General features: G+C 33.7%; 1 protein-coding gene across 3 annotated transcripts in view; it reads right to left on the bottom strand.

The window, feature by feature from the left end:
• SCAF8 (SR-related CTD associated factor 8) overlaps positions 1 to 12,074 on the bottom strand; it is a 145,764-nt gene that overhangs the window by 115,149 nt on the left and 18,541 nt on the right. For all 3 annotated transcript variants that reach the window (XM_079331130.1, XM_079331131.1, XM_079331132.1), the window contains exons 2-6: positions 9,884 to 9,967; positions 8,346 to 8,390; positions 4,801 to 4,962; positions 1,980 to 2,136; positions 740 to 870 (exon numbers count right to left, since the gene is read on the bottom strand). In XM_079331130.1, coding sequence (XP_079187256.1) covers positions 740 to 870; positions 1,980 to 2,136; positions 4,801 to 4,962; positions 8,346 to 8,390; positions 9,884 to 9,967 — 579 coding nt within the window. The remainder of the gene's footprint in view (positions 1 to 739; positions 871 to 1,979; positions 2,137 to 4,800; positions 4,963 to 8,345; positions 8,391 to 9,883; positions 9,968 to 12,074) is intronic.

The raw sequence follows: 12,074 nt of genomic DNA, 5'->3' as shown, positions 1-12,074 counted from the left end.
TAAAAATCATAATGCCAAAGTTATGCAGGTATCACAGCTCTAGCACAGACTGAAAAATTATCTATATTTTTACACAGAAAGCCAATTGTGTGTACTTAACATCTAACTGCAGGTTATGAGGACAATCAGTTTTTGTGATGCTGGACATCAAGACATTTTTGGAGTTGAGCATTTAAAAACTGAAAAACACAGTAACTTTCAAAATCTTATTTTTGAATGCTGCGAAATAAAAACTATATTTAGTTAGTGGAAAGACAAAAAAAATTGAATCAATACGCAGTATACTTCCTTAACAAGTTTGCTTCCATTCTGTAATATTGTACAATGTTTAGCTCTCCTTCAGGCATCCAACAGACATATGCTTTAATTAGCATTCTATTTCATATCAATATCCATGAAATCTTATTGTTGCTCTTGATTGAGTCATCTGCAATAGATCCATACTTGTCATCTATGGAGACAAGTACGTATGACAGACCACATTATCTGAAATCACCTTCTGAGACACTTTTAAGGTCTAGAGGTGCTGGCTTTTAACAGGGCTGGCTACAAAAGGTAACACTGATTTTTAACTGACTTGGAACTTATTTGTGATGAACAACCTCATGGGAAAGTTAACATGGATACTGGACATAAATGAAAGAGACGCTCACGAAAGTATTCCTTACCTGTACCTTAAAGACACAAAGTATCAGACAGTCTACAGTGTCTACAGTGTAACTGTCTACAAAATAGTTACCTGTTGGCCTTGAGGGCTCTGTAAAATCTGTGCAACAGCAGCAAGGGTGTCTGTGTTAGCAATCTGAGATACCCAAGGATCAGGTAAACTCTGCGCCACATTGGCTGGGGTAACTGGAGTTACAGGTGTACCTAAAAAAGAGAAAAATCAATATGCCAAAAATATTTTAACACAAAGATTTAAAATGGCATTAGAGAAGAAAAAAACCTGCTGTTATTGAATACTGAGAAAGCACATCAATTGAAACTATTTTTCTGACATACAAGGAGAGCACACAGAAATAACATAGACTGACATCAACATTCCTCAAGTAGCAGAATTATTCTATTAGTGTAGTTCACAGTTCTTTTCACTATTGACCTCCTGGGACTACTAACAAAAACTTTGATGAAGGCAAAATAAATAGGTTCACACAGTATTCCAAAATATTCAGAGGAAATTACATATACCAAAAGATAAGTGTTAGCAATCTACTTGTCTGCTAGTCCAAATCTCACTGGACTTGTACTTTATCCCTAGGAGGAGTCTTAAAGATTCTACTAAAAATTTCAACCTGCATCAGCTGGATTCATCAGGATTGCTTGATTTATTGTTTTTTCTCAAGAGAAAAACTGAGGCTAAATCAGCACTCTGATAACTAGTTTCATGCCATAATCCAGAAGAATCCTCCATACCTACAAATACCTTTGCATTTATAGCTCAGAAGTAGAGATACAGCAACTAATGCTAAATATGACTAGATTACTGTTTTAAAAGTCAATTTAAATTTTAAAAGTCAATCAGAATTTAAGACTTATGATTCCAACAATTTAATGTAGTCATACTATATAAAAATAAAAAATACTGATCTGGAAGATGCAGAAAAGGCACTCCAAGATCTGAAAATCTCACATATTTGCTTTGCCAAGGAAAACTAAGGTGAATTTGTCCACCTCATTGGTTTTCAGCACAGGACCAGCAAAAGGTGGGTTACAAAAGTGGGTGCCAAAAGCCATTTCTATCTGGCCAAAAAAGTTAAAAATCCATTTTCCTGCCATCTACCTATACATGAAAGGCAGATGCTCAGAGCAAAAAACAATCAAGCGCACACTTATAATAACGTTTTCCTGTTTCCCTGATCTTGATGGTGTTCTTTCTAGCATTCAATCAAGTGAGAAATTTCAGCATGTTAACAGGCAACATACCAAAGCTGACAGAAGTGTTTTGATTCAAAGTGTGACCTCCATCTGGTTTTGTTTACCTGGAGTATTGTTGCTCATAGCAGCTGTAGTGCTGGGCAAGACAGGGGTCACAACGGGAGGAGGAATTCCTGCTGCCATATCCAAGAGAGGCTGAATAATTTCACTCTTGAACACATTATTCTTCTGCCATAAATTTAGCACTCTAACAATTTTACTCTAAAATGAAAAAAGACAACAAAAAATCTGAGTCATGCTTTTTTTGTTGTTATTGATTTTGGAATTCCTAGCTAGCAAATTTAATCTGTCTAGACTGAAGGACTTAAAGGTTTGAAAACAGTAAGGACAGTTATACTGGGTCACACCAAAGGTGTCTAAACTATGAACCTGTACTGATCTTAGGCAATGGCAAAGATGACAATGTTGTCTCAAACAAAAATGTGTCTTTAGTCTTGGAAGATGACATGGAAGGAAAATTATGTTAATGAAGCATTTTAAAGCATTACAGATAATTAAAATAATGAATTATTAGTCTCCTATTTTTTATAGTTAACATATCTAAATGCAATTCTGATCTGCCTATGAACCAAAATAATTTATGCACACTGAAAAATGGGCATAAAGCAGCTTCATATTTTGCAAGCTCTTCTGATGAAGTAAGGAATTTAAATATTTAAAAATACATAGTAATATAGAAAAAAGTGAATCATGGAGAACAAAAAAACCCCCCAAGATTAAGACTTCATTCAATTCCATTAGCTGTAACTCATTGTTCAGCTTACGTTTCTATTACATTTTTTCTATTACATCATAAACAGATCATCATTTTGATCTGCTTCCAGACTTTTTTTTCAGTAAGCTTCTCTTCCAACAAAAGGAAAGATTTTGCTTTATTTTGGGGAAAAAAATCAGTTGTATTACAAAGAGCAGGAAATTCTTCATAGGATCTGGCGTTTGCTATCACAAAAGTGGTTTAATTACTTGAGCTCTATAAAACAAGAGCATAGAGCACTTTGCCACAGTGTTCAAAACAAAGCAAAAGAAGTTCGCTCAGAACTACAAGAGGGTTTAACTATAATAGACTATAATAGAGAGAAGTGCTGAATTTTCACTGCATGGAAGATGCAATTTAGAGTTCCCTGAAAGAAATCTCTGAAGGTTTCCACTCAACATTTTGGTATCTGAGTCCTCTTTCTTTGAAGTCTGTATTATAAGTAGTCCTTGTCAAGTCCACCAGAGACTCTAACTTCCCTCATTTTCCAGAACAGGAATATTAAACTGCTTCTGTGGCTCAGTATCTACCCACACCTTGCACCTTCTCTGGGTCAGACAAAGGAATTAGTGAGGTGTTTTTGTTGTAGTTTTAAATAAAATGTTACTGCATTTCTGCTTGATTTAAAAACAAATTCTACATTTGCTCATATAAAGATAACTCCTCTGTTTCGCCATTATATCCCTTTCAATCAGATTAAACATCAAAATGTTACAAACCAGGTACATATCTAGGTCTCTGACAGCTCATTTTTTTGCTAGGCAATGTACAGGATAACTACTTTCACAATACCAAGACCTTCCTATAATATTGAATCCATATGCAGAACAGCAGCAAGACTTAGGATTGAAAAGCACAATTTTACACTGAGGTGAAAAATATCCTAGAAATTAACCTGACAGGACTTTTGTGGACCCTATATAAACTAGGTTTTACTATCTCTCTTCACATCAAACACCTCTAATGTGCTACATTAATTGCCATGCACTGAAATATCACAGAACAAGCAGTGCTATTTCTTAGCCTACAATAAATTTACTATGTATTTTTTAAAACCAGGTACGAACTAAGTACTTGCATCTATCCTTTTTCCAATCTCTCCTTCTTCAATACATAAGGCTATTTCTGTATTAGTGTATTTCCCAAAGTAGCAAGCTAAATGAGTTTACAAAACACACTAATACTGCTAAAGGAATACAACTAAATGAATAAAAATACAAGTTAAAAAATCATGCCTATTTATAAAAAAAAACAAAGTAAAACACTGTGGAATTGAAGCAGCACAAGTTAACCACACATATAACCTAAAAACAGACTGGAAAAATGCCATTTAACTTAAATAACCTGTTCAGCAACACCTGAGAACTCAGTTGCAGAAGAGAGGACAGACATTCAAGTTTATCCAATCACATAAAAGTTGCACATCCTAATGCATTTTCCTGTAGAGGTCCTAACGACTCTAAAAAGGCAGGAATCCTAAGACAACACAACGGGCTGAACGGGTCTTAATCACCTTCCACGTGTGCCTTGGGCTTTCATATATCTGGCTGAAAAATAAAGCTGTAGGAATGCATGTAATTATTCTAAATGTAACTCCTACTGTAGCATCCAGCCTCACTTACTACTTTACCTAATGACTCTACTAGACAAATTTCTGTGAAGACAAAGCCCTTAGCATTCCTCACCTTGTTCCAGTTATTCAAGAAGAAACACTACCTATTTTACAACTAGGGACAAATATGAAGGAAGTTAAACTTTGCACTTTGCTGTTTTCAGCCAATCTTTTAGAAACAGAATTTGGTAGCTATATCAACTACCATGATCCAAAGGAACAACTGAATTAGTGATTCAAACTATTCAAGTTAAACCTTATTTAGCTGCTGGATGATCACAGAATCAAAGGAAAAATGACCTTTTCAAAATTCTAATTAATTTCACTGGATGTATCTTTCTAATCCCTACACTAAAAGAAGCAACGTTAAAAAATACATATACAGGGCAAGTTTATAATAGATCCCCTCCAGCAAGTAGAAAGAGAGATTAAAATCTTTATTCTTTACAGGTGATATGCTAAACATTGTTTTAACTACAAAGATCTGTAAATGGCTTACCTTGTCATCACCAGGACAACGGTACAAGTTCTGGAAAGTGCTGATGATGTTATTGCTGAATCTTGGTGCAAATACATCCTTTTCTTGTCCAAACTGATGCCGGGACTGCCTCACAATGGAGTCAATGACATACAGACCAGGCACCTTGTACTCCGGTTTGCACTACAAAGAATGGTAATTTAAAAGGAGCATATGTGAAAAATGACCAAACCATTAATAGCACAGCAAATACAAAAAATCCTCTCCAATTTTAAGTGGGTCCAAGTATACTAAGATATTCTCTATTTAATAAATTGCCCTGGAAAATGAAATTTTCTCAAAAAACATCTAGCCTCTATTATTTAATTTATATATCTATACAGATATATGCATTCTGAAGATATGTAAATGGTGTAAAACCAATTTCTTACTGCTAAAGAATTAACTTTAAAAAATCTATCTACTAAAAAATATGACACGCAAACCACATATGCTTCTAAAATGTACACCCTATTTTAAAAGAACTGCATAAAGCATGACTAAATTCTTAATAATAAGTTTGGACTAGCTGTAAATGTAACTCAGGATATTTTCCTTCTTTAGGATCAAAGTAAACATTAAAGTTAAAATTTGTTTACTTTATTTTACATTGCTGTAATTAGGGTGTGATATATCCTCCCCTGCAGAAGAAAAACATATTTATGGGGGCATCTGTTTGGTTGAATATATAACAATGATATTTATTTTACAACTCTGGAAAACTTGCACAATTTACAACAGCATGGTATTTATAAGGCATGTCTGCTAACTAAAATAGTAATTACTTATGTAATTTTACTTTCTTAACAGCTAATGCTAAAATTTTTGTCTTTTAACTGCAAAGGAATTACATCACATTACTGCAAACAGTTTTAAGACAGAATGAAACGTAGTCCAAAAATATAATTAGGTTATCATCAGAATACATTATGTTATGGATTCATTTACTGGGTGTATATCACACAGGTGTTATGGAAAACATGGTAAAAGGACACCCTTTTCTTCTCTGGTCCTGTAGACATATTATGCACTAAGTTAATAATCTTTATTAAAGTGCCAAACAAACACTTCAGAATATTAATTTTACTATGCCCTAGATACAAATGTTCAGTAGATACAAATGTTTTGAGAAGTGTTGATTTACTAACACTTGTAAGTTTTTCTTTAGGTTCTAAACATGTCTAAACAAAGTCTTTAAGTATGACATTCTTTATTTTTAGAATGAGTGTGGCATCCTGTTAGGAATATATGCACATCATTAAGCTTAAATTGGATATAACACACTGTCTTCAAAAAATCACTTCAATACATTGTAGCTTCTGAAATTTTATTTAAATTATTAAACAAGAGTATTCTGCATACAGAACAGGCAGCATTCTGCATACAGAACTTTCCACAATATTTAAATTAACAATGCTCAAAGACATTCAAAAAGAAAGCTCAGAACACACATTAGGTGAAGTATTTTAAAATATGGCACATAAAGCAATATATGATAATAATGTAATAATATAGATTATATGGAAAAGACAATAAAATACCAGTAAAAAACTAAACATAAAAACTGGGGCAGTGAACCTGCATATCTGTAATCTCAGATGGAACAGGCTTTACACACAAATATTTACTTATTTTCTGAGTGAATAATCAATAAGGCAATTTGATTACTCAGAGAAATTAAGTGTGGCTCTCCAATAATAACCTCACATATATGTAATGTGACCATTTGACCAACAAAGTGATCTTTTGCCAAAGAATAAAACAGCCAATCAAAATAACAATAGACCAATTAGTTAAGTGCCACAAATGAAAAATATTACAGACAACTATTTTATCTGAAGTTTCAGTAACCTCATGAAATTATGAAAGAAAATACTGGAGCTGTAAAGGATGAAGAACAAACTAACTGAGATGGCACTGACATCATTCTAGTCAGGTCTACAGCAAATTTTAATGGAAGATTCAGTCATCTTGAGCTTTAACTTGAAGTGACTGCTTGCAGAAAAACACTTAAACATAAAATTTAATTCCTTTAATATCAAATACTTAGCTTTTATCTGCTTATCTCTCATTCTACTAAAGCAAAAGGTTATTATTTAAAGTTATTAATAAGTTGTACATTTCACTAAATTGTTGATGAAATAATTAAAAACCCCTAAGCAAGACCACCAAAGGGAGTCATCTAATCCAAGGAGATCATTAACAAGTTATCAATGAGAACATACATCTGCCTTCTCTAACCAGCAATGAACAGTGAAGAAGTTCCTCATCAAGCAGCACTGGACACTGGAGGCAAAAGTGTAAAGGTAACTCAAAGCAGCTTGTAGAAGGGTCATGAACAACCAGTCCCATCCCTCACAAACTGCCATTAATTTCATGCAGAGCATAAAACTTCTCTTGTGCCTATGAATACTGAACTGCCAAACACATCCACCACGACTAAAAAGCAGTGCTTGGAACTCAGACAATTCCAAGCTAATTTCAGGATGTGAAACTGCAAAGGGCTACTGGTCAGAGATGGATAAGATGTATACCTGCTCTCCTACTCTTGTGTTCACCTGCAGCATTGAACAGGGATCAGAGGATAGTGATGAAGAGGTCAGAGTCAAGGACCCTAAAGACAACTACTTGACAAAAAACTAGCAGTATAGGTAAAGTATACCACCAGTCTTTACTACTGCTTTGAAACACATACACAATACTTTTTTCACACAGGACCAATGTACTAGTACCAAAATATTTCATTTATAAATAGTTCCAAGACAGATAAAAGTACCAGGCTGAAGCTGAAACCTGTTTACATTGTCCAGCCACTGGCAAAAGGCAATGCAGAGTAAACAGGGAAACGAGGAATAAAACTTAACGAGCAAGACAGGTTACTAATCCAGAGCAATCCAGACTGCTTTGCATAAAGAGTAACAGAAGAAAATTGCAACATTGCAACATTAACAGCCTAACTTCTCTAGCTTGTTTATCAAAACTAAAGCAAAATGCAGTTTTACCCAAGAATAATTAACTGCTGTAAGAAAAGAAAGTGCTACAAATATCTTCGCTAGAAATAATCTTTAAATTAATACTACCATATTCCCAAAAATTAATTCTAGTCTAGTCATAGAAATATTTTTTGTTTCAATTTATTTGCAAGAACTACCAACTGAAATGCTGCATCTCCTGCTACAAAAAAAGATGAGGCTGAAGGTCATCTTCATCAGTTTTAAAATCAATGGGAAAACCTGGCAGAATAGCAAAAGCAACTGTCACTAGCCAAATAACTGTTAATTGTTTTGCTGTTAGCTCTTCACTGACAGTCTCTTTTAACATTAAATAAATACACATAGAAGTGGTCTGAAAACACTATGCACAGCAGTTCAGATCAAAGAACAAAATATTTGTCATTCTGCATCACAGGCTATGATCTGCTGCCGGTTATTAAAAGAAACTGAATGTGATTAAAAATGGAAATAAACTAGTATGTGCTAAAAATATTAATCCATATGCACACCTAGCCCCTCACTTGACTGACTTACCTTTTGAATGAATTTCTCAACACTCTGCACAACATGCTTGTAGAACTGAAAAATATAATAGTATTTCAATAGAGAAAATCTGAAGATGAATATAGTTGTTCAAGTATGTTGATATATTGATAGCAAAACCAGAAACAAAAAATGTGGAGTATTAAACAGCGATGCAATACCTACACCAGAACATCCAATCTTCCTTAAAACACATAATTAGCATATAAATAATTAAAATATTTTAAAAATAAATAATTAGCATATAAAAGAGCTAACATCAGTTTCTTCCTTTTTTTGAAAGTTTTTTACACTGGATTTTTTGAATAGCATACTTATTTATTGAGAACTAGGATAACAATATAATTATTCCACCAAAACACAGGGTTATTCCACTGTACATGACTGAAGATGTTCACCTAACATTACTTAACATGTAACTTCTCTACATTTCATTAATAAATAACATCAGCTGCACACTTTTCTTTAAAGCTGGCCTGTCTTCTATGGAGTTGCTTTTTAAATCTCACATATAATCACAATGGCTCTCTATAATTGAGATAACCACTTCACACAATTAAATGATGTCATTGAAACGGTGAGAGTGGAAGTAGGATTTCCAAGCTGAGTGCACAATATAATATTTTGGTATAATTTATAGAACCATCTATTATTATTTACTACTTGTTTAAGTTCAATACAAGTTATCAGCATTTCCATTATACTGCAACACACAGGTGCTAACTTAAAGAGATACTTAAAGCCACTGAATTTCACTTTTCAGTCATCAAATTACTCTTTCCCAATTATATAAAATATCAATATGGATTTCATTATTTGAAAACATATCTGCATTGTCAGCAAAGGAATGTAGATAGCAACATCAGTTTGTCTGCCCTCTTTTTTACTTCTCCAGCTTTCACTGAGTTTCCATTTGTTTTCATGCTTAACACTAGTGGCGTACTTCTTTCCTTCATCATTTTTTTAGTGACTTTTTCTGCTGTGCTGTTGTTTAGCATTTAGTTTTACTTTGTGGCAGAAATAATCTTTAATGAGTGCACTAAGACTAGAACTTAAAAAAAAATTGTATCCAAGCAACAAGAAAACTGAAATCTATGAACGATATTCATGAAAAGGTATTCTAGGAATTTAGAAAAATGAACAGTTGTATTGATCCAAAGGCATGCATAAATTCTGGGGAGGGAGGAAGGGAGAGAGGGAAGAAGGAAGAGTGAATCGTAGTTTTCTATTTATTCATCTGTTAACAGGCGTCAGTGTCTCCTTTTCTAACTGAAGAAAAAACCCGGTCTTTCAGATCTCACAGAATTCAGATAGAGTCAAATTGGTATAATTCTTTCTCATATATGACAACCAGCAAATGAAAGTACCACAAAACTTTCAGCCTTTTGCTGCATTCCCAGATATCACATATGATCATAACTTGGAGACTGTACGCACAGGAGAGATGGAAAATTAAACTATTTCACAAAATTATTTTGACATATATGAGAAAAGTAAAAGAGCTCAAAAGAAGTTAATGGATTTCATACCTTTATAGCCTTGATTGCTGCCTTGGTGATCTGTGTCATTTTAGCTTTAGAAATGGGTGGCTTATAATCATTTAGCGAGTACAACTGTAAGAAAAAAAAAATTATCAGAAATCTGCAGTTGTAAGCGGAAGACATTATTTTTCCACAAGAAAACATAATTTTAAATTTTCAGTGGATTTTATGTATTAAGTAAGAAAAGACATTCTCATTTAAGAAAAATAAATTTTAAAAGCTCAGTAACATATAATGTAAGACTCAAAGTGCTGAAAGGAGAGCAGGCTTTTCTTTGCAATGTATATACATTTCTTTGCAATATATATACATACACCTAGCTTTACCAGCACTAAAAACAGGAGGCATTTCAAGTGAAGTTACAAAATAAATACAACATGCAAATACAGTAGCACTTATTAGGTTTTCCAGAGCAAAGACATTGATATACTTGATGTTGACAATGACAGACTTGACATGCATATGCTTTATGGAAGCGTAACAAAACCTTAACTTAGTATATTCATCATCATATGCCTGCTGAATCAGGTCTTTTCATTTTCCAAACAATAACAAAATCAAGCCCAGTGAGCATGAGCATGCAGCAACTTTGACACTTAAAACAGACTGTAAAAAGTATAGACTTCATTCATTCACTGCATTAACTCAGGAAAGTAATGTATCAGAAGTATTACAAATGCTTAAGCAAAAATCTAACTGTGTCCTCAATTTCAAGTACAGCATCTTAACTTTACTAATATCTAACCAGCAAAACAACCACAGCACACAGGTAGTGTAGTTTTGCAACAATGTTCTCCCTGGATGCAGTATTAACTCTGTTCATTTGACTGGTACATACATCTCCCAGCAGAAGCAGCCCAGCATGACAGATATTCATCAGAAATTTGCTGCACAGTGAAACTTTACACTAACTAAATTCACAGCTATGACTGATGGGTTGTAATTAGAAGCAACTCCCTCCCAAGGCTATTTACTTGCTGTGAAAATATCCCATTACCCACAATGTATGATTTTGAACAAAATGCTGCTCTTTTCTCCTTCAGTTCTAAGTGTTATAAGAGAAGGACTGTCTGATATTTGCTACTTTCAGACATAAAAAGACCAGACACAAAATGTCAAACCAGATTTAAGGACATTCTTGACTTACATTTTATTTTTGTTTACAACATATGTTTAGAAACATATCAGTTCTAAAAATGAGTTCTGATAACAGGAATGATCATCCATAACTAAATTTTTATTTCCCTCCTGGAGACAGGAAGAATTGGAGGTCATCCATAAAACAGTAATTGAAACAGAAACAAAGCCAAAAAACCCTCTGCTTTCCTATATGAGAAATGTAATATAATGAACAAGATTAATACTCATACAGATATTTAAAATATCTTTAACTTCCTAATATTTATTTTAACTTTTTAATATTAACTTCTAATATTTCCTAAAATTGGCAAACTGTTAGCTCAGAAAACATAATTCAGAATTGTTTATATTTAATAAAGCAAACTGTAAGAGTGAACAGGATCACAATGGAAAGAATTAGACAATCTTAAATATAGGTCATGCTCCCTAAGTTGCTTATAATAATTTATCACTGAAGGTAACAAATAGATACTCTTTCATCATACTTGAGTTTCCAAGAGACAAGGATTTGTTCTCCTTGCAAACATGAGATGCTTTTTTCCCATCCTTTCTTGTCAAAACCAGTTTTAACCAAAATCTCTCATAGCTGTCAAAACATGAAGTGGAAAAAAAAATCGGTTTGTCCAAGTGTGTCTGTGTTCTCAGCTTGAAAGGATTTTCATTAAAACTGTGAAATTATAACTAGTTCACAGCTAGACATCCACTTTTGAAACAACTGTTACTACTTTTCATTAATGCTAATTGCTGTTGCAAAATATTCTGAATTATTTACATGCTGCTCACACAACAAAAAGCAATGCACTTCTAAAATGTATGCTCCTTCACCACCACAGGGCAAAGGGAGAAAAGGGGCAAAACTCCAATTCTCCAATCAGTTTCTTCTCTGTTTTCACAGAATCACAGAATGACTAGGTTGGAAGAGACTTGCAAGATCATTGAGCCCAATCCATGCCCTAACACCTTGACTAAACCATGGCACCCATTACCACATCCAATCTTTTTTAAACACATACAGGGATGGTGACTCCACCACCTCCTC

The sequence above is a fragment of the Erithacus rubecula genome (genome assembly GCF_903797595.1).
Source record: "Erithacus rubecula genome assembly, chromosome: 2".
NCBI classification, from domain to species: Eukaryota; Metazoa; Chordata; class Aves; order Passeriformes; family Muscicapidae; genus Erithacus; species Erithacus rubecula.
This window is presented reverse-complemented; position numbering and strand designations above follow the sequence as displayed.